At 34.2% G+C, this 24,113-nt stretch overlaps 2 protein-coding genes across 2 annotated transcripts; one reads left to right on the top strand and one right to left on the bottom strand.

The window, feature by feature from the left end:
- Positions 1-16: 16 nt before the first annotated feature.
- CCT4 (chaperonin containing TCP1 subunit 4) lies at positions 17-5,244 on the top strand. Its single transcript, XM_073970468.1, has 4 exons — positions 17-301; positions 3,248-3,900; positions 3,968-4,107; positions 4,195-5,244. The coding sequence occupies exons 1-4, from the start codon at positions 196-198 to the stop codon at positions 4,895-4,897; spliced, it is 1,602 nt and encodes a 533-aa protein (XP_073826569.1). The 5' UTR covers positions 17-195; the 3' UTR covers positions 4,898-5,244.
- Positions 5,245-12,983: 7,739 nt separating this feature from the next.
- Bka (FCF1 rRNA-processing protein Bka) lies at positions 12,984-13,970 on the bottom strand. The gene is made up of 2 exons (XM_073966252.1): positions 13,771-13,970; positions 12,984-13,693 (listed from the first exon to the last, which is right to left on the bottom strand). The coding sequence occupies exons 1-2, from the start codon at positions 13,771-13,773 to the stop codon at positions 13,094-13,096; spliced, it is 603 nt and encodes a 200-aa protein (XP_073822353.1). The 5' UTR covers positions 13,774-13,970; the 3' UTR covers positions 12,984-13,093.
- Positions 13,971-24,113: the final 10,143 nt, after the last annotated feature.

The following is a 24,113-nucleotide window of genomic DNA, read 5'->3' as shown; positions in this document are numbered from 1 at the left end:
AATTCTGGAAAATGTCAAATTGGCATATGACATATGGTCGATAATACCGGTCGCCCTCAGAAATTCAATAGATTTTCTCAGTGACAGCAGCAAAAATTTCTGTGAAATTGAATTGCAGAATTAATCGCAAGAAATCCAAAGATTCCAAAAGTGATCAATAAAAACAATTCAATTCAGTGAAAATAAAACAAAATAATGCCACCAAAAGCAGGAAACGTTGCCAAGAAACCGGTCGGCCAAGCCTTCAAAGATAAATCTAAACCGCAGGATGTTCGTCTATCGAATATTCAAGCTGCCAAAGGTTAGAAATTGTTGCAATTTTATTAATAAAATCGTGCAATAACAACAAAACAATCAATGCAATGGACAATTTAGTGAAGAAATGAAAAGAATTTTTAAACAAATTATTGAAAATTGTAATAATTTTGTGGAAATTTGTAAAATTATTAAACAGTTGTGCAAAAAATGCAATTAACAAAGGCGGCTTTTCTTCGTAGGCAGAGTGAGCTGTTTTATCGACTGCCGGTTGTGACAAATCGATTTGTGTGTGTTGCTCGGTTTTTATGCTTGAGAGGGGAGTGCTCTCGGTAAGGAGTCTCCTCTCGAGAGTTTTTGACATGTGCCCCTCTGAAAATGACTCATGTGATTTGAAAATTTGTAAAAATTATAGATTTTTAACATAAAATTAAGTATTTTAGGAGTTTGTTTGCAGAAAATGTTTAATTTGTTCACATGAAGAGAGCCAAATTTGTCTCATGATGGCCAGTATGTTGATATTATGACGTCACTTTTGCTATGCCCTGCCGAGTGAATCAGAACAGAGCAGAGCAGCTGTGGTTTAATTTGTAGCCAAGCTGAAACCTGCAAGTAATTAAAGGTTATTTACCATATGGTTAAAGGTTATTTACCCAAAGGTAACACTATGGGGTAATGACAAGCTGATATCCGTTGGATGTCATTAATGCGCTATTAAAGAGCCAGCCGGTCAATGTGGTGACCACAAGGTCTTATAAAAGAGCACGGATCGTCAGACAGATCACACTTCGAATGGAATACATTCTGGTTTTCCAGAAGGATACCTTTTTAAAAACAGAATGTTTAACGAAGGGACCTAAACATACTCGTGCTCCTGGAGAACAGAGTATATTCCAGAAGCTCTCAATATAGGAATCAAACAAATTTGTTGAAGAGGCAAGATGGAACAGGTCGGGTTTATACGCACCATTAACATTTTTTGTTTTTATATTTTTTGAAATTTTCTCAGTAGTAGCCAGCTGGTCTTCTTAAAACTTTCTCCTATGAGCATATCCAAAACCGGCTACGAGTACCAGCCTCTTCTAGACAAAATTTCTTCACCAGGTTTTTTAAACGCCTATTCTCGGGAAGTATGGTCTTGTATTCAGGACAATGATACCTATCAGTGCTAAAAATTTCAAAAGCATCGGATGGTCGCTTGTAAATCTGTTTTTGAAGACATTTCTCCCACCGATAGCCCTTGGATCCTGATTAGAACGATATTTTTGTTGCGGAAGCCCTAATTTCCTGAGATATGGTCTTTCAAAGTTTCATAAGTCGACGGTGTACCGATTCCAAGGAACAAGGTCTTCAAGTCGCTGCCCGGCAGCACTTAAGTTGCTGATAAAAAACCTTATTGACTACTTACAAAGCAATAGGTCTGTCTGTGCTAAGCTATGCGGCGCCAGCGTGGTACGCAAATGATAGCGCTACATAGTAGAAACCTACCAGAATGCAGCCCATAAGGACGGAACAGGATGTTCTTGATGCAGTACCTCCTTGGGTGTTATTGCAGTGAGCATCCCTTTCAGGCTTCCCCCAGGCACGTCAGAGCGAGATCTTCATGATGTAGAGAGATCCAAAGGTAAAAACGACAACCTCTAGACCAACGAGCATATCAGCCAGGCTTGGATAGCATTCACACTGCATTCGCGCAGGCAGTACAGAGATACAGTGTAAATACGGAACTTAGGGACCACCCCATCCAGAAGAACGCAAGCTGCCAGGGCAAACACGATTGTTTTATCTAAACGATGCCGCCGCTTAAATTGGTATTGGGCCCGAATTAATGCCACGATACCCAACACATGCCCTGCATGTGGATTAGGACCCCACAATACGATGCATTCGTTTAGCAACCTAGCCAACGCCACTCAACTGTCTCCTGATTATTTTTGGACGCAACCATTCCAAGTTCCAGAATTGTTCAGTTTGGTTACAGAGAGACCAAAACCTGATAACTGAAATGATACAATGAACATACATTGCGGCAGCGGGTTTTACCGGATTGACCCGAAACCAAAAGTGATTCGGACAGCGGCTGTCAACCCAGTATCATATGCTACAACAAGGGATATTGTTCGAATTTCCATTAGGAACGTTAAATTATCTAAAGTGTTTGGCCCTGACACTGACCACCCACATTGTCCTCAAAATGTGGGACATCAGCATGGGCTTCGTAAGCAGGACAGCACTGCACAACATCTCCATTAACTTCAACCTGTCGTTAGCCACCCACATCGTCCCCGAAGTCAAAAAATTGACAAGTGGTCTTGCTGCTGAATGAAGCCAGACAAGAATGATGTCAATAAATGTGCATCATACATACAGAATTTTCTTTTGTCGCCCCGCAGCAAAGACTCTTGTGGCTTTACTTTTCTCTAATGTCAGAAATAGCTATCCAGTTTCCGGCATAGGTTCTGTAAGCTGCATTGCACTACAACAGCGCTGCACGCCATCTTTTAGTGGAGGACTCAACTAGAACAAACCGCGCTATAGGCAGTGTTGATAACGCTCAACTTATCAAAAGCCTTTAATATTGCCAAGCACTCCACGATGTTAAAAGATGTCCAAGCTTTGTAGAGTGAAACAGATAGTATCCCAAGATAGGGTTCATATCTCCGGAACTGTTTAACATCTACCTTTCCTGTATTTCAAGTCTAATGGAGGCATGGATATTTTGAGGAACATTTTTTCATGGCCAATGGAGGCGTGGATATTTTTAAGAATATTTTTCCAGTCCAATGAAAGCGTAGTTATTTTTAAGAATATCTCCGAATCCGAATCATTCAATGTGCAAGTTCTAAAACCCTTAAAAGTTAGGATCCATTTAATTACAGTCACTTTTAAGAAAAAGTTGTAGACATGGGTGTGTCTTTAGACGTGATCTTACACCATTTTTGTCTCTTTAACAAATATTAGTTTAACCGTTTTCTTTCTTCTTTTTTTCTAGCTGTTTGCGATGCCATTCGTACCAGTTTGGGTCCCCGCGGTATGGACAAAATGATCCAGGCTGCCAACGGTGAGGTGTCCATTACCAATGATGGTGCCACTATTTTGAAACAAATGAATGTCTTGCATCCTGCTGCTAAAATGTTGGTTGAACTTTCACGCGCTCAAGATGTTGAAGCTGGTGACGGTACCACTTCGGTTGTTGTTATTGCCGGCGCTTTGTTGGAGGCTAGTGAAAAGCTTTTGCACAAGGGTATTCATCCCACAGCCATTTCGGATTCTTTCCAACGTTGTGCCAATAAGGCTATTGAAATTATCAATGATATGTCAACACCCATTTCTATAACAGATCGTGATACATTGATTAAGAGTGCTTCAACTTCATTGAATTCCAAGGTTGTGTCTCAGCAAAGTAGCTTGTTGGCTCCCATTGCTGTTGATGCTGTTTTGCGTGTCACTGAACCAGGCAAGGAGGGTGCCGTCGACTTGAAGAACATTAAAGTTATTCGTAGTTTGGGTGGTACCGTTGAAGATACTGAATTGGTTGAGGGTTTGGTCTTTACATCACGTTCGGCTGGCACCAATGCTCCTAAGCGTATTGAAAAAGCCAAGATTGGTTTGATTCAGTTCTGTATTTCGGCTCCTAAGACTGATGTGAGTATTTTAAGATTTATGTTTATTTTTCTATAAGGTGTTTATAACGCGTTGTCTCCATTTGCAGATGGACCACAGTGTCATTGTTTCCGACTATGCCGCCATGGATCGTGTCTTGAAGGAAGAACGTGCATATATCCTCAACATTGTCAAACAAATCAAGAAAGCCGGCTGCAATGTTTTGTTGGTGCAAAAATCCATTTTACGGTAAGTGTTTAAAGCCTCTTTGCTTTTCTTTTTTTTTTTTTGAAAATATGACTAAATGACCCCCAAACTTACACAATATACATACAGTGATGCTGTTTCCGACTTGGCCCAACACTTTTTGGACAAAATCAAGTGTTTGGTTGTTAAGGACGTAGAACGTGAGGACATTGAATTTGTCTGCAAAACTTTGAACTGTCGCCCTATTGCCTCTTTGGATCACTTTGTTGCTGAAAATCTCATCAGTGCCGATTTAGTTGAAGAGGTCTCCAGTGGCACTAATAAATTCGTTAAGGTCACTGGTATTCAAAATCCCGGACGCACTGTTTCCATTGTCTGCCGTGGTTCCAATAAATTGGTTTTGGAAGAAGCTGCCCGTTCTTTACATGATGCCTTGTGTGTGGTCCGCTGTTTGGTTAGGAAGCGTGCCCAAATTGTTGGCGGTGGTGCTCCTGAAATTGAAATGGCTCTACAATTGGCCGCCTATGCTCAAACTGTTGAGGGTGTCGATGCCTACTGTTTCCGTGCCTTTGCAGAAGCCCTCGAAGTAATTCCCTCAACTTTGGCTGAAAATGCTGGTCTCAATCCCATTGCCACGGTGACAGAATTGCGTAATCGTCATGCCCAGGGTGAAAAGAATGCTGGCATTAATGTACGCAAGGGTGCCATTACCGATATCTTTGCTGAAAATGTTGTCCAACCGGCTTTGGTTAACATTTCTGCCATCTCCTTGGCCACTGAGACCGTACGCTCGATTTTGAAAATCGACGATATTGTCAATACTATTTCTTAAGTTAATCGTAAAATACAACAAATCAGCATTCTCATTATAAAAAAACACATACATAAATAATGATATCATTTTTTAAAACTCTTGTTTTTCGTTCGTTATTAATACGTTTCTCTCGCCAAACCCGCCTTCTCCTTCCTGCGTTATTATTAATTTTATCCTTTTCTTATTAATGTTTAACCATCTTCAATGATAAGTATTGCAAGGTTTAGTTTATGTGCTTTAAGATTTTTCACAAAGAAAGGATTCAAACAAAAGCCTGGCATTTACTATTTATACACAAAACAATAAAAGAACAAAAAAAAAATAAAATAAAAATTCCTACCAATTTTTAATAATCACCATAAAAATGTTTGAATTAAATTCACCCAAAATAAATGAAACAAAAAAAAAACTAGAGAAGTATATTTGTTATTATTTCAATTTATAGAATTAAATGGTATGTTCCAGAATTGCAAGATTCTACTAATTTTTACTATTTTTTCCGTAACATAAAAGAAAAATTTGCTCGGAGTAAAAAATAGTAGCTTCTGCAGGTTCTGGAACAGAGCAAAAATGAAATCTTGAACAGGGGTTAAACTTCTGGTTAAAGACACTTTTCTGAAGAATTAAAAATAATTTATTTAATTTCGTAATTTAATTGGGATACGTTGGTTTATAAAGTTGTCACGTTATGGAAAGATAAAAGTTGAACATATAATTTCCCACAATATTTTACAAAAAAAGAAATGTTTGTACATTTGTAATTTAAAACGGTGTTCCGGTCATTTCTGATATGCCTTGAAATATAAATTCCAGCAAAATTACATGGAAATCCACACTGCAACTGTAGGTAAGGAAAGAAATTTTAATGTATAAAAGAGCTGAGTGATGAGTGACTGACATATCATCGACCAGACGAAACCGCTGAAGCTAGAAAGTTGAGATTTTGACTGTGGGGGTGAGATAAGGCTGGGGGTTTTTTTTGGTAATTCTTCCTTGAAGGGTAAGAAAAGTACTAAAAGGTACTAAAAAAGGTACATTTAGTATTAGGCGCTAGAATTTTGAAATTTGGAATGATGCAGAGTTAGAAAGATGTACCAAAGGGTTTTGGAAATTCGAACTACAACCCCCATCATTATAAGGGTTCGATTATGGATTGCAACTCAACTGTAGTTGCGTTGCCAGATGAGAAAATCATACAATTAAAATGAGTGAAACGACTTAAATTTTTATCAAATTCATTCAATATCAGTGTTTTGAACCTTCAGCTATTAATTTAATTGTAAAAAAGTATGAATTTCAATGCAGAAACGGTACTTTCTATTATGAAAATAGCTGTCGGCAACGCAACTGTAGTTGGGTTGCTATACACATTCGACCTCTAAGTATTTTTTTGTTATAGTTTGGATTTGCCCAACAGATTTCTAGCGTTTCGGTTAACTTAAAGTTAAAAGTGATGATTGAATTTCAAGGAGGACCTTCTTGGAATTAACTATCATAGTAAAAATTATATTTTTAATGCCTCCAAATTGGTTTATTTTGCGCTTTCAAATCCATCAGATAGTAAAAGATCACATGTAATAATGGCCCTAAGTGCACTAAAAGTTACTAATGGGTCGATTCCGTATTGCGAGGCGAGTCATGTCGCGTCGTCTATCGTCTCTGTGACAAAATTTAAAAAATGCACTACGTAAAGCGAGAGAAAATAATCGTCGATAACAAGCTATCGGTGATGTAGCGGAGCGTTTTTTGTTTTGATTTCAATAAATTAGAAAAAAATATTCGAACAAGTACACAAAAGTTATAGTTTTCTAAAATGATAAGCTCAGTGGAACTATTTTTTGATGATAGTGAAGAAGATATAGGGGTCGATTATGGATAGCAACTCAACTGTAGTTGCGTTGCCAGAAGAGAAAATCATCCAATTAAAATGAGTAAAAAGACGGAAATGTTTGTCAAACTCAATCAATATAAGTGTTTTGAACCTTCTGCTATTAATTTAATTGTAAAAAAGTATACATTTTATTGCAGAAATAGAAAATTGTATTACTAAATTTGCTGTAGGCAACGCAACTGGAGTTGGGTTGCTATCCATAATCGGCACCATAGTTAACGTAGCATCTATCAGACGAGTATTGGGAGTATGTTTGGTTTCCAACATTCATCAAAATAATTGTTATTTTTTTAGATCAACAGCAATACAGTCACTACTTAAAGTGTGTGCTACTTTAAGGTTTTTTGCAGAAGGAAGCTTTCAAAAATATTATGGCAATGACTTTAACCTCGGGATGGCTCAACCCACATTGTCAAAGGTACTAAGCGAAGTTCTGGAGTTAATAGAGGAAAAACTGTGTACAATTTGGATTGTTTCCAAATTAACAGAAGAGGAAAAGCGTCAAAATAAAAATTATTTTTATTCAAAAACAAATTTCCCGGGCGTTGTCGGATGCATTGACGGAACACACGTACATATAATGGGACCAAAGGAAGATGTTGGTCATTTATATCTGAATAGAAAAGTTTTTAGTTTAAACGTTTAGTTGGCAAGTACGTTGTCAATTTCTACTTCATATTGAGGTTTTTCATTTGTCCAATTTCACCGTTATTATCATCCCATGACTCTTCAATTCCGTAGATCGCACCTGCAGGATTTGAAATAATATTAATTTGCAGTAAGTCTGCTACCGCTTGCTTCATCGACGACAAAGATATTTCTTGTGATGGTCCACCTCCTGTAGCTGTAATGTTCTTCTTATTTTTAGATTTTTTTTTTTAGTTTGGATTTAAAATAAGTCCTTACTCTGTGCCATTCATCTAATGTACGCACACAACTATATAATTGCTCCGCAACATCCTTCCACATCTCATAAAAAGTGGATTTAGCTTCGCCAAAAAGTCTGACTCCACGAGCTACGTTATGGTGGGCTTCCATTTTTTCAAGCAGCATTTCAAATTGTTGTTTTTTGTAGTAATTTTTACTGAAACACCAAAAAACGTATATAATATTAAATAAATTCACTTAAAATAAATAAAAATGTTACTTCATTTTCAATTTTTCGTTTTTATTCGTTTGTTAAAATGCACGGCGACAGATAATTTGTTGTCGCCGGAAAATGAACTTTATGGCGACAGAATTTGACGTCGTCGGGCGACTTTTGCCATACGTAATGGAAAAATTGCAACTGGCAACGCGACACGACTCGCGTCGCAATACGGAATAGACCCATAAAAGTATTAGTGACCCGAAATAAATTCCACTATGTAAAATATAAAAATCTCACTCTGGCATAGAAAAAAATATTTTTATTTTTTAAGAAACAGCACCTTTTTGTATATTTTTTACTCATTTTATTGGAAAAAGTAATTGGTATGTGATTTTTTTATTTATTTTTATTTTATTTATTTCAATTTTCATATGCCCAGTCTTTCGACCTTAAGGCTGTATACTACAGTATTATGTTCCATGTAATATCATATAAAATAGCTTAAATAAACCAAGGGAGGAATATTAAAAAAAGGTGCAGTAATTATAAAATAAAAATGTAAATAAAAAAACATTTTGATTACTTGAATTTTGATGCTCCAAGAATGGAAAGGATTTTAAACTACTCCAAAATAATACAATATAAATATGTATAAATAATATTAAAATTTTTTTGATTAATGAGAATTTCAAAAACAAGTATTCTATTAAAAGATCATTAAATGCAAAGTAAGAATTTGAACTACTCCAATAAAAACGACATTTACATCTGAATATGAGATGAACCACTCAGTGATGTGCTTAAATATTTCAAGCAAAATACGACACAATGACTAAATTCAAATTCACATGTATGCAGCATAGGAAAAAAAATATTCAAAACATTTGAGCAATAAGTGGATAATATAAAAATTAATATAAATAGATCAAAATTAGGAGTAATTTGAAACAAGATAGTCCAACATTTTCCTGCGGAATACAACTAATGAAAGACCAAACACTTTTAAGGGTAGTGGCAATACATTATATACTCGAGCTACTCGAACAAGAAACGATCGCTCTAATGAAGATTTGAGCACATGAATGCGAATTTGGGGGTTCCGATATGATCTTGTAAAACTGAATAAATTTATAAAGTAAAGTGGTGTCTGCATCTTAAAGCATTTGTAGAAGAGAAGGAACATTCGTAATTTAATAAAATCACGAAATTTGCAACCTAAAAAATCAATAACAAAAGGAGTAACATGCTGCCAACTTTTAAGCGAATAGAGAAATCTTACTCTATTTGATTAGTTTTATTGCAAAATGTTCCATTATAGTTCGTTTTATGCCACAAAAATAATCATTTCGACAGCAAATGTGTGGGGGTAAAACCCGCAAGATTCCGCTCGAAAGTGTATTCGATAACGGATTCCGTAATCCAAATACTGAAAATATCGATCGAAGTAACTCGATCACGTATGCGAGAATTAGTCCCCTGACATTGGGAAGTATGATTACTGTTGGAGTGTAGGATTGAGGAAGTTGTTGAAATTCGTAACTATGGGTACGAAAAGCACTAAATGGTACTAATTTTGGTACACTTTGGATTTGGGTCTTGCGCGTATATGCACACCCGCCTTGCACGCAGAAGGTCGTGGGTTCGATTCCCCGGCTAGGCAATATCAAATTTTCATTATTATTATTATTATTAATATTATTATTATTATTATTAATTAAAGGGTCGATTATGTATAGCAACTCAGCTGTAGTTGCGTTGCCAGAAGAGAAAATCATACAATTAAAATAAGTGAAACGACAAAAATGTTTGTAAAATTCAGTCAATATCAGTGCTTCGAAACTTCAGCTACTAATTCAATTGTAAAAAGTATGAATTTCTATATAGAAATTGGATTTTTTATCATTAAATATGCTATCGGCAACGCAACTGGAGTTGGGTTGCTATCCATAATCGACCCCTTAAATTAATGGGTCGATTCCGTATTGCGACGCGAGTCGTGTCGCTTTGCCAAATGCAATTCTTCTATTACGTATGGCAATATTCGCCTGACGGCGTCAAATTTTGTCGCCGTAACGTTCATTTCCCGGCGACAGCAAATTAGCTGTCGCCGTGCATTTTTACAAAACGAAAAATTGAAACGTAACTAACATTTTCATTTATTTCAAGTGAATATAGATTTTTCAAAATAGTCTGGCTTAATCCCTTTTGTTGTTTTAATATTTAAAACAACACGTTTATTAGTGGAGAAGGTTTGGCATTGTTCGCCAAGGGGTATGGCAAGGAAGACTAGTTTCGATCCACGCCACTGGATCTCATCAGTTCCCTTTGTTTCTTGTTTGTGGATATTCTCCACCGATGTTATTTTCCAATAACTTCTGCAACAAGGAACTTTTTATACCCAAACATCAATCGTCAGCTCGAAGTATAAACGTAAACAAAGAAAAACCTTCAATGAGAAGTTTTTCTTTGGTAACCTAACACAACTCCGACGAAAGTGTTTACGAAACAAAGCAAACCTTCTTCCACTCGTATGTGTCGTTGATTTTTCAACAAATATTAAGATTAAATATTAAATCAACAAAAGGGATTAAGCCAGACTATTTTGAAAAATCAAAATTGTAACAGCTATCCCAATTAAATAAACGCCACCAATGTTCTATTCAAGTGAATTTATTTAATATTATATAAGTTTTTTGTGTTTCAGTACTTATAATGATAAAAATTACTACAAAACTTCAATTTGAAATACTGGTTGAAAAAAAGACTTTTTGGCGAAACCGAAGCCACTTTTGAAGCCAAAGCCAAATTTTACTCAGTTTTTCTTGTATGTATTAATTCCAGAACTTCGCTTAATACCTTTGACAATGTGGGTTGAGCCATCCCGAGGTTAAAGTCATTGCCATGGGATTTTTGAACGCTTCCTTCTGCAAAAAGTCTTAAAGCAACACAAACTTTAAGGAGTGACTGCATTGCTGTTGATATGTGCATTTTTTTAAGTAATTTTTTAATGGGATTTTTTTGGAAGCCGAAAGTAGGCTATAAACCTATAAAATTAACAATTATTTTGATGAATGTTGGAAACCAAACATACTCAAAATACTGATGTCAATTCTAAAGGATTCGATTTATCTCTTAAGGGTCGTCTGATAGATGCTACGTTAACTATATTTTCTTCACTATCATCAAAAAATAGTTCCACTGAGCTTATTATTTTAGAAAACTATAACATTTGTGTACAACTTATTGTGACAGTTTTTTCTAATTTATTCAAATCAAAACAAAAAACGCTCCGCTACATCGCCGATAACTTGTTATCGATGATTATTTTCTATCGCTTTACGTAGTACATTTTTTTAACTTTGTCGCAGAGACGATTGACGACATGACTCGCTTCGCAATACGGAATCTGCCAATTAAGGTTATGATAGTGCAGACGCCTCAATTCGTATTGGGAGTGGAATGGGAGCACACGATACTGCATGTTTGTAACTTTCAGCTAAACTCATGATCCCGATACTTTATTTTTATTTTATTTCATAACATGCAATTTTAAGCCATTTGGCCAATAGCAATAAAATTGCATTCGTAACTACTAAAGGGTTATAATTATTTTATTTTTTTAATGAATTTATTTTTTGTAGTCAGTCCAGGTAGATAACCTTTTAAAGTTCCATAATAATCGACGATTGTTGTTATTTAAAGAGCCTTCTAAAAGTCAGCGTATGTAGTCTTTTGAAATCCTAAACTTCCAAATGAAAATCAACGTTATCGGGTTAACCTTCTTAATGACGATTTATTTGACGTATACACAAAGGATTTGACATTTGATACCCAGTGGGTTTGTTAAATCAGGTTATATATAAACGTATTATTAGTTTCCCTTTAAATAATACCCTTCTAAAATATTATAAAAATCTAGGTTTGTGGTTCTATACGTTGGTGGACGTTTTAATTTCCTATATTCTAAAACACTTTGAAAATCCAAATTTGCGATTCTGCAAGTAGCCTTCAAAAATTCCTGAATATTCCCCTTTTGTGGTACTTGAAATAGCCATTATAAAGTCTGTAAAAAATCCAGTTTGTGGTCTTAAATGACCTTCCGTTTATTGTTCTGTAAATAGACTTTGAAAGTACTTCAAAAAGCCCGTATAATTTTTTAAAAACTTTACATAAATAATAGTCATTTAATATTCTGTAAAAATCCCCGTGAGTCCTGTCTAAAGGCCCCCACTCATTAGTCAGTCTGACTGCCAGCATTTATGGTAGTATGTGTAAATTTTTGAAATTTTGAGAATGTATGTGTGAGTTTTCCAAGACTGATGAAAATCAAAATAGTTTTGATTTCAAAATGAACCCCCATCAGTCTGGGTGAATTGTGTTTATTTTCAAATTGTCAATAAATAATTTTGAAAAACAGAAAATAATGTTGGTGTTGGAACACAAAAAACGTAGAATTCATTCATTTTTGGAGGAGAAATTCAAGATTTTTAGACTTGACTGATGGGTCGTGCTACACACTTGTCAGTCACACATACAGAAAGGGTTCATCGGACTGACGGCACAGACTGATAAATGAGTGGGGGCCTTAAAATACTTTACTATTCTGGCCCAAAACAAACACATTAATCATGGCACAATTTACCCATGTAGTGGCATGTAAAATTTTAAATATGTTATGTCAAAACTTTATGTTGTTGGTGAAATAACAACAAAAATATTTTTTTAAAGGGATTTGACTTTCCATATTCGATCAGCTGGTGTGATACCACTACCTGGTAGTTCTGCCATGACATTAATCTAAAATTTTTTAAGATATCACTTTGTATTTTATGACCTCATCTGAACCTGAGTAAAGTTTGGTCTTCATTACTCATTAGAGGTAATTGTTCCATAAACATCTCATACTGTACAAGGGAGACTTCTCTCATATATGGGACCTACGGATTATAGCCGAGTCCGAACGGCGTGTCTTAAAATACCACTTGTAGAGAAGTTGTACAGGGCTGGAATAGTTTGCACCACGGTGGCACCCACTCATTAGGGGCATATCTCGAAAACCAATAGGAATTTTTGTTTTGCAGTGATCGGTCATTAAAAAGAATAAAATAATCGTGGACTAATCTTTACATAAAAAATATTTAATTTTTTTTTTAATTTTATGTTTTTACAAATAAAAGTTTATTATTAAAAAAGTACTTCTCTCTTATAAGTAAAAAAACTCAACTATTAACTACTACGTCTTGACACCATATGCTTCCGGCATACGTTCTATAGCGTATTTATGGGCAGCCACATACATTATCGGTACACCGGGTATTTTGCGTATACGATTCTTCAAATCTTTATCATTTGTTGCTACAATATAACATTTGTGCTGCTGGACTCGATTAACAATACATTCATCAGCATATGTACCCTTATGCAGGCAAGGTAAACGTTCAAATCGGGGATCGGATATTATTCTTAAAGCTAATTTATATTTATTGCCCAACTTCTCCAATTCAGCACGTACACAGTCCGATATGTAGGGTATACATTTCGCGTACAAACAATCCATCATACCCTGAATAATATCCAATTTGTTTTTTATACTGAAATTGATGAAATTTGTATCCAATACAATGTGATATGGTGGTCCCAGCTGAGTATTGTATTGGAAGAACAAAGCTGAACTTTGCTGTGGTGCCTGATTTACTTTAATTTGTAGTGGATCAATGGGTTTCTTGCGTTTCTTACGCAGCTCTTCTTTGATGCGGGAATCGGTGGGTTTCATCAGTCGAGCCAGTTGGGCAGTTCTTTGTTTTTTGGCTTTTTGTGTTTTCTTTTGTTTACCCTGGAAAAATTAGAGTAAAATGAAGAACATTAGTACAATGGCTTGGTAAATGCAGTGTTCACAGCTTGTTAACTTACCATTTTAATTTATTTCCCCTTGTTTTGGTACAAGTTATAGATTATTTCAATTATTAAGCCAATTCCTTATCTTGGGTATGTGGTGAGCAACATGTATCAGCTAAATAAATTCTTTTTTATTTAACTAATTTATTATTTTTAACAATTTATTCTCCACGGCTTTACGCTTCCACTTCCACGTGCAGCGTTGTTTGTTTGACAGTCGTTTGTTTTGTTTTCATTCTACATTTGACATTTGGTCATATGGTTTTACAGAACTGTTATAACAGCTGATAGTTTGTTCTGTTTGTTCTGTATACTGTAGATGGCGCTATTCGGAAAAGGTTTTGAACGACTATTTAAAAAGGTTAAAAAGTAATATTGGAGGAAAAATGTCTGGAAATTTTTGAAAATCAAACCGCATTTTACTTTTAGTATGTTTTATAAACACTACGCAAATACCATTTCTTTAAAGTTGGCGGTGTTTTGGAACATTCGCGTAAAGTATTTAGAACAAAATTATAGCGTAGTAAAATACCGCGAATGCTACTAAAAACTTGATGGCGAGAGGGGTACGACGGAGTGGCCCTCAATATTTGCACATTTCGGGGCAATATTTCAGCAAAAGTTATGATGTAGTTAGGATCACAACATCGGGTAGTTGTTTAAAGTATAGAACTTTTTCGGAGGAAGAGCAATAAGCGTGGATTTTCTAAAAAAATATTTTTCAAGGACCATCACAGCAATAAGCGTGGATTTTCTAAAAAAATATTTTTCAAGGACCATCACAGCAATAAGTGTGGATTTTCTAAAAAATATTTTTCAAGGACCATCACAGCAATAAGCGTGGATTTTCTAAAAAAATATTTTTCAAGGACCATCAAAGCAATAAGCGTGGATTTTCTAAAAAATATTTTTCAAGGACCATCATAGCAATATGCGTGGATTTTCTAAAAAATATTTTTTAAGGATATTCTAAAAAATATTTTTCAAGGACCATCACAGCAAAAAGCGTGGATATTCTAAAAAATATTTTTCAAGGACCATCACAGCAATAAGCGTGGATTTTCTAAAAAATATTTTTCAATGACCATCACAGCAATAAGCGTGGATTTTCTAAAAAAATATTTTTCAATGACCATCACAGCAATAAGCGTGGATTTTCTAAAAAATATTTTTCAAGGACCATCACAGCAATAAGCGTGGATTTTCTAAAAAATATTTTTCAAGGACCATCACAGCATTAAGCGTGGATTTTCTAAAAAATATTTTTCAAGGACCATCACAGCATTAAGCGTGGATTTTCTAAAAAAATTCAAGGACCATCACAGCAATAAGCGTGGATTTTCTAAAAAAAATTCAAGGACCATCACAGCAATAAGCGTGGGTTTTCTAAAAAAAATTCAAGGACCATCACAGCAATAAGCGTGGATTTTCTAAAAAAAATCAAGGACCATCACAGCAATAAGCGTGGATTTTCTAAAAAAAATTCAAGGACCATCACAGCAATAAGCGTGGATTTTCTAAAAAATATTTTTCAAGGACCATCACAGCAATAAGCGTGGATTTTCTAAAAAATATTTTTCAAGGACCATCACAGCATTAAGCGTGGATTTTCTAAAAAAATTCAAGGACCATCACAGCAATAAGCGTGGGTTTTCTAAAAAAAATTCAAGGACCATCACAGCAATAAGCGTGGGTTTTCTAAAAAAAATTCAAGGACCATCACAGCAATAAGCGTGGGTTTTCTAAAAAAAATTCAAGGACCATCACAGCAATAAGCGTGGGTTTTCTAAAAAAAATTCAAGGACCATCACAGCAATAAGCGTGGGTTTTCTAAAAAAAATTCAAGGACCATCACAGCAATAAGCGTGGGTTTTCTAAAAAAAATTCAAGGACCATCACAGCAATAAGCGTGGATTTTCTAAAAAAAAATCAAGGACCATCACAGCAATAAGCGTGGATTTTCTAAAAAAAAAATCAAGGACCATCACAGCAATAAGCGTGGATTTTCTAAAAAATATTTTTCAAGGACCATCACAGCAATAAGCGTGGATTTTCTAAAAAAAATTCAAGGACCATCACAGCAATAAGCGTGGATTTTCTAAAAAAAATTCAAGGACCATCACAGCAATAAGCGTGGATTTTCTAAAAAAATTCAAGGACCATCACAGCAATAAGCGTGGATTTTCTAAAAAAAATTCAAGGACCATCACAGCAATAAGCGTGGATTTTCTAAAAAAAATTCAAGGACCATCACAGCAATAAGCGTGGATTTTCTAAAAAAAATTCAAGGACCATCACAGCAATAAGCGTGGATTTTCTAAAAAAAATTCAAGGACCATCACAGCAATAAGCGTGGATTTTCTAAAAAAAATTCAAGGACCATCACAGCAATAAGCGTGGATTTTCTAAAAAAAATTCAAGGACCATCACAGCAATAAGCGTGGATTTTCTAAAAAAAATTCAAGGACCATCACAGCAATAAGCGTGGATTTTCTAAAAAAAATTTTTCAAGGACCATCACAGCAATAAGCGTGGATTTTCTAAAAAATATTTTTCAAGGATATTCTAAAAAATATTTTTCAAGGACCATCACAGCAAAAAGCGTGGATTTTCTAAAAAATATTTTTCAAGGACCATCACAGCAATAAGCGTGGATTTTTTAAAAAATATTTTCAAGGACCATCACAGCAATAAGCGTGGATTTTCTAAAAAATATTTTTCAAGGACCATCACAGCAATAAGCGTGGATTTTTTAAAAAATATTTTCAAGGACCATCACAGCAATAAGCGTGGATTTTCTAAAAAATATTTTTCAAGGACCATCACAGCAATAAGCGTGGATTTTTTAAAAAATATTTTCAAGGACCATCACAGCAATAAGCGTGGATTTTCTAAAAAAATATTTTTCAAGGACCATCACAGCAATAAGCGTGGATTTTCTAAAAAATATTTTCAAGGACCATCACAGCAATAAGCGTGGATTTTCTAAAAAAATATTTTTCAAGGACCATCACAGCAATAAGCGTGGATTTTCTAAAAAATATTGTTCAAGGACCATCACAGCAATAAGCGTGGATTTTCTAAAAAATATTTTTCAAGGACCATCACAGCAATAAGCGTGGATTTTCTAAAAAATATTGTTCAAGGACCATCACAGCAATAAGCGTGGATTTTCTAAAAAATATTTTTCAAGGACCATCACAGCAATAAGCGTGGATTTTCTAAAAAATATTGTTCAAGGACCATCACAGCAATAAGCGTGGATTTTCTAAAAAATATTTTTCAAGGACCATCACAGCAATAAGCGTGGATTTTCTAAAAAATATTGTTCAAGGACCATCACAGCAATAAGCGTGGATTTTCTAAAAAATATTTTTCAAGGACCATCACAGCAATAAGCGTGGATTTTCTAAAAAATATTGTTCAAGGACCATCACAGCAATAAGCGTGGATTTTCTAAAAAATATTTTTCAAGGACCATCACAGCAATAAGCGTGGATTTTCTAAAAAATATTGTTCAAGGACCATCACAGCAATAAGCGTGGATTTTCTAAAAAATATTTTTCAAGGACCATCACAGCAATAAGCGTGGATTTTCTAAAAAATATTGTTCAAGGACCATCACAGCAATAAGCGTGGATTTTCTAAAAAATATTGTTCAAGGACCATCACAGCAATAAGCGTGGATTTTCTAAAAAAAAATCCAAGGACACTCACAGCAATAAGCGTGGATTTTATAAAAATTATTTTTCAAGGACCATCACAGCAATAAGCGCGGATTTTCTAAAAAATATTTTTCAAGGACCATCACAGCAACAAGCGTGGATTCTCTAAAAAATATTTTTCAATGACCATCACAGCAATAAGCGTGGATATTCTAAAAAATACATTTCAAAGAGCATCACAGCAATAAGCGTGGATTTTCTAAAAAATATTTTTCAAGGACCATCACAGCAATAAGCGTGGATTTTCTAAAAAATATTTTTCAAGGATCATCACAGCAATAAGCGTGGATTTTCTAACAAATATTTCTCAAGGATCATCACAGCAATAAGCGTGGATTTTCTAAAAAATATTTTTCAAGGATCATCACAGCAATAAGCGTGGATTTTCTAACAAATATTTCTCAAGGATCATCACAGCAATAAGCGTGGATTTTCTAAAAAATATTTCTCAAGGATCATCACAGCAATAAGCGTGGATTTTCTAAAAAATATTTTTCAAGGATCATCACAGCAATAAGCGTTGATTTTCTAAAAAATATTTCTCATGGACCATCACAACAATAAGCGTGGATTTTCTAAAAAATATTTTTCAAGGACCATCACAGCAATAAGCGTGGATTTTCTAAAAAATATTGTTCAAGGACCATCACAGCAATAAGCGTGGATTTTCTAAAAAATATTTTTCAAGGACCATCACAGCAATAAGCGTGGATTTTCTAAAAAATATTGTTCAAGGACCATCACAGCAATAAGCGTGGATTTTCTAAAAAATATTGTTCAAGGACCATCACAGCAATAAGCGTTGATTTTCTAAAAAATATTTCTCATGGACCATCACAACAATAAGCGTGGATTTTCTAAAAAATATTTTTCAAGGACCATCACAGCAATAAGCGTGGATTTTCTAAAAAATATTGTTCAAGGACCATCACAGCAATAAGCGTGGATTTTCTAAAAAATATTTTTCAAGGACCATCACAGCAATAAGCGTGGATTTTCTAAAAAATATTTTTCAAGGACCATCACAGCAATAAGCGTGGATTTTCTAAAAAATATTTTTCAAGGACCATCACAGCAATAAGCGTGGATTTTCTAAAAAATATTTTTCAAGGACCATCACAGCAATAAGCGTGGATTTTATAAAAATTATTTTTCAAGGACCATCACAGCAATAAGCGTGGATTTTCTAAAAAATATTTTTCAAGGACCATCACAGCAATAAGCGTGGATTTTCTAAAAAATATTTTTCAAGGACCATCACAGCAATAAGCGTGGATTTTCTAAAAAATATTTTTCAAGGACCATCACAGCAATAAGCGTGGATTTTCAAAAAAATATTTTTCAAGGACCATCACAGCAATAAGCGTGGATTTTCTAAAAAATATTGTTCAAGGACCATCACAGCAATAAGCGTGGATTTTCTAAAAAATATTGTTCAAGGACCATCACAGCAATAAGCGTGGATTTTCTAAAAAATATTGTTCAAGGACCATCACAGCAATAAGCGTGGATTTTCTAAAAAAAAATCCAAGGACACTCACAGCAATAAGCGTGGATTTTATAAAAATTATTTTTCAAGGACCATCACAGCAATAAGCGCGGATTTTCTAAAAAATATTTTTCAAGGACCATCACAGCAACAAGCGTGGATTCTCTAAAAAATATTTTTCAATGACCATCACAGCAATAAGCGTGGATATTCTAAAAAATACATTTCAAAGAGCATCACAGCAATAAGCGTGGATTTTCTAAAAAATATTTTTCAAGGACCATCACAGCAATAAGCGAGGATTTTCTAAAAAATATTTTTCAAGGATCATCACAGCAATAAGCGTGGATTTTCTAACAAATATTTCTCAAGGATCATCACAGCAATAAGCGTGGATTTTCTAAAAAAATATTTTTCAAGGATCATCACAGCAATAAGCGTGGATTTTCTAACAAATATTTCTCAAGGATCATCACAGCAATAAGCGTGGATTTTCTAAAAAATATTTCTCAAGGATCATCACAGCAATAAGCGTGGATTTTCTAAAAAATATTTTTCAAGGATCATCACAGCAATAAGCGTTGATTTTCTAAAAAATATTTCTCATGGACCATCACAACAATAAGCGTGGATTTTCTAAAAAATATTTTTCAAGGACCATCACAGCAATAAGCGTGGATTTTCTAAAAAATATTGTTCAAGGACCATCACAGCAATAAGCGTGGATTTTCTAAAAAATATTTTTCAAGGACCATCACAGCAATAAGCGTGGATTTTCTAAAAAATATTTTTCAAGGACCATCACAGCAATAAGCGTGGATTTTCTAAAAAATATTTTTCAAGGACCATCACAGCAATAAGCGTGGATTTTCTAAAAAATATTGTTCAAGGACCATCACAGCAATAAGCGTGGATTTTCTAAAAAATATTTTTCAAGGACCATCACAGCAATAAGCGTGGATTTTCTAAAAAATATTTTTCAAGGACCATCACAGCAATAAGCGTGGATTTTCTAAAAAATATTTTTCAAGGACCATCACAGCAATAAGCGTGGATTTTCTAAAAAATATTTTTCAAGGACCATCACAGCAATAAGCGTGGATTTTCTAAAAAATATTTTTCAAGGACCATCACAGCAATAAGCGTGGATTTTCTAAAAAATATTTTTCAAGGACCATCACAGCAATAAGCGTGGATTTTCTAAAAAATATTTTTCAAGGACCATCACAGCAATAAGCGTGGATTTTCTAAAAAATATTTTTCAAGGACCATCACAGCAATAAGCGTGGATTTTCTAAAAAATATTTTTCAAGGATCATCACAGCAATAAGCGTGGATTTTCTAACAAATATTTCTCAAGGATCATCACAGCAATAAGCGTGGATTTTCTAAAAAATATTTTTCAAGGATCATCACAGCAATAAGCGTGGATTTTCTAAAAAATATTTCTCAAGGATCATCACAGCAATAAGCGTGGATTTTCTAAAAAATATTTTTCAAGGATCATCACAGCAATAAGCGTTGATTTTCTAAAAAATATTTCTCAAGGACCATCACAACAATAAGCGTGGATTTTCTAAAAAATATTTTTCAAGGACCATCACAGCAATAAGCGTGGATTTTCTAAAAAATATTGTTCAAGGACCATCACAGCAATAAGCGTGGATTTTCTAAAAAATATTTTTCAAGGACCATCACAGCAATAAGCGTGGATTTTCTAAAAAATATTTTTCAAGGACCATCACAGCAATAAGCGTGGATTTTCTAAAAAAAAATCCAAGGACCCTCACAGCAATAAGCGTGGATTTTATAAAAATTATTTTTCAAGGACCATCACAGCAATAAGCGTGGATTTTCTAAAAAATATTTTTCAAGGACCATCACAGCAATAAGCGTGGATTTTCTAAAAAATATTTTTCAAGGACCATCACAGCAATAAGCGTGGATTTTCTAAAAAATATTTTTCAAGGACCATCACAGCAATAAGCGTGGATTTTCTAAAAAATATTTTTCAAGGACCATCACAGCAATAAGCGTGGATTTTCTAAAAAATATTTTTCAAGGACCATCACAGCAATAAGCGTGGATTTTCTAAAAAATATTTTTCAAGGACCATCACAGCAATAAGCGTGGATTTTCTAAAAAATATTTTTCAAGGACCATCACAGCAATAAGCGTGGATTTTCTAAAAAATATTTTTCAAGGACCATCACAGCAATAAGCGTGGATTTTCTAAAAAATATTTTTCAAGGACCATCACAGCAATAAGCGTGGATTTTCTAAAAAAAAATCCAAGGACCCTCACAGCAATAAGCGTGGATTTTATAAAAATTATTTTTGAAGGACCATCACAGCAATAAGCGTGGATTTTCTAAAAAATATTTTTCAAGGACCATCACAGCAATAAGCGTGGATTTTCTAAAAAATATTTTTCAAGGACCATCACAGCAATAAGCGTGGATTTTCTAAAAAATATTTTTCAAGGACCATCACAGCAATAAGCGTGGATTTTCTAAAAAATATTTTTCAAGGACCATCACAGCAATAAGCGTGGAATTTCTAAAAAAAATCCAAGGACCCTCACAGCAATAAGCGTGGATTTTATAAAAATTATTTTTCAAGGACCATCACAGCAATAAGCGTGGATTTTCTAAAAAATATTTTTCAAGGACCATCACAGCAATAAGCGTGGATTTTCTAAAAAATATTTTTCAAGGACCATCACAGCAATAAGCGTGGATTTTCTAAAAAATATTTTTCAAGGACCATCACAGCAATAAGCGTGGATTTTCTAAAAAATATTTTTCAAGGACCATCACAGCAATAAGCGTGGATTTTCTAAAAAATATTTTTCAAGGACCATCACAGCAATAAGCGTGGATTTTCTAAAAAATATTTTTCAAGGATCATCACAGCAATAAGCGTGGATTTTCTAACAAATATTTCTCAAGGATCATCACAGCAATAAGCGTGGATTTTCTAAAAAATATTTTTCAAGGATCATCACAGCAATAAGCGTGGATTTTCTAAAAAATATTTCTCAAGGATCATCACAGCAATAAGCGTGGATTTTCTAAAAAATATTTTTCAAGGATCATCACAGCAATAAGCGTTGATTTTCTAAAAAATATTTCTCAAGGACCATCACAACAATAAGCGTGGATTTTCTAAAAAATATTTTTCAAGGACCATCACAGCAATAAGCGTGGATTTTCTAAAAAATATTGTTCAAGGACCATCACAGCAATAAGCGTGGATTTTCTAAAAAATATTTTTCAAGGACCATCACAGCAATAAGCGTGGATTTTCTAAAAAATATTTTTCAAGGACCATCACAGCAATAAGCGTGGATCTTCTAAAAAATATTTTTCAAGGACCATCACAGCAATAAGCGTGGATTTTCTAAAAAAAAATCCAAGGACCCTCACAGCAATAAGCGTGGATTTTATAAAAAATATTTTTCAAGGACCATCACAGCAATAAGCGTGGATTTTCTAAAAAATATTTTTCAAGGACCATCACAGCAATAAGCGTGGATTTTCTAAAAAATATTTTTCAAGGACCATCACAGCAATAAGCGTGGATTTTCTAAAAAATATTTTTCAAGGACCATCACAGCAATAAGCGTGGATTTTCTAAAAAATATTTTTCAAGGACCATCACAGCAATAAGCGTGGATTTTCTAAAAAATATTTTTCAAGGACCATCACAGCAATAAGCGTGGATTTTCTAAAAAATATTTTTCAAGGACCATCACAGCAATAAGCGTGGATTTTCTAAAAAATATTTTTCAAGGACCATCACAGCAATAAGCGTGGATTTTCTAAAAAATATTTTTCAAGGACCATCACAGCAATAAGCGTGGATTTTCTAAAAAATATTTTTCAAGGACCATCAAAGCAATAAGCGTGGATTTTCTAAAAAATATTTTTCAAGGACCATCACAGCAATAAGCGTGGATTTTCTAAAAAATATTTTTCAAGGACCATCACAGCAATAAGCGTGGATTTTCTAAAAAATATTTTTCAAGGACCATCACAGCAATAAGCGTGGATTTTCTAAAAAATATTTTTCAAGGACCATCACAGCAATAAGCGTGGATTTTCTAATAAATATTTTTCAAGGACCATCACAGCAATAAGCGTGGATTTTCTAAAAAATATTTTTCAAGGACCATCACAGCAATAAGCGTGGATTTTCTAAAAAATATTTTTCAAGGACCATCACAGCAATAAGCGTGGATTTTCTAAAAAATATTTTTCAAGGACCATCACAGCAATAAGCGTGGATTTTCTAAAAAATATTTTTCAAGGACCATCACAGCAATAAGCGTGGATTTTCTAAAAAATATTTTTCAAGGACCATCACAGCAATAAGCGTGGATTTTCTAAAAAATATTTTTCAAGGACCATCACAGCAATAAGCGTGGATTTTCTAAAAAATATTTTTCAAGGACCATCACAGCAATAAGCGTGGATTTTCTAAAAAATATTTTTCAAGGACCATCACAGCAATAAGCGTGGATTTTCTAAAAAATATTTTTCAAGGACCATCACAGCAATAAGCGTGGATTTTCTAAAAAATATTTTTCAAGGACCATCACAGCAATAAGCGTGGATTTTCTAAAAAATATTTTTCAAGGACCATCACAGCAATAAGCGTGGATTTTCTAAAAAATATTTTTCAAGGACCATCACAGCAATAAGCGTGGATTTTCTAAAAAATATTTTTCAAGGACCATCACAGCAATAAGCGTGGATTTTCTAAAAAATATTTTTCAAGGACCATCACAGCAATAAGCGTGGATTTTCTAAAAAATATTTTTCAAGGACCATCACAGCAATAAGCGTGGATTTTCTAAAAAATATTTTTCAAGGACCATCACAGCAATAAGCGTGGATTTTCTAAAAAATATTTTTCAAGGACCATCACAGCAATAAGCGTGGATTTTCTAAAAAATATTTTTCAAGGACCATCACAGCAATAAGCGTGGATTTTCTAAAAAATATTTTTCAAGGACCATCACAGCAATAAGCGTGGATTTTCTAAAAAATATTTTGCAAGGACAATCACAGCAATAAGCGTGGATTTTCTAAAAAATATTTTTCAAGGACCATCACAGCAATAAGCTTGGATTTTCTAAA

Source organism: Musca autumnalis, unplaced genomic scaffold, assembly GCF_047663935.1.
Source record: "Musca autumnalis isolate F117 unplaced genomic scaffold, ASM4766393v1 scaffold_2, whole genome shotgun sequence".
Taxonomy (NCBI): domain Eukaryota; kingdom Metazoa; phylum Arthropoda; class Insecta; order Diptera; family Muscidae; genus Musca; species Musca autumnalis.
The sequence above is the reverse complement of the archived record's forward strand: the minus strand, read 5'-3'. Positions and strand labels throughout refer to the sequence as shown.

What these genes read in the sequence shown, in the direction of transcription:
- CCT4 (XM_073970468.1), top strand. Translation starts at nt 196, where the DNA reads ATGCCACCAAAAGCAGGAAACGTTGCCAAGAAACCGGTCGGCCAAGCC. An exon ending in GAATATTCAAGCTGCCAAAG is followed by an intron (nt 302 to 3,247) that starts GTTAGAAATTGT and finishes CTTTTTTTCTAG; the next exon opens with CTGTTTGCGATGCCATTCGT. An exon ending in GTGCAAAAATCCATTTTACG is followed by an intron (nt 4,108 to 4,194) that starts GTAAGTGTTTAA and finishes ATATACATACAG; the next exon opens with TGATGCTGTTTCCGACTTGG.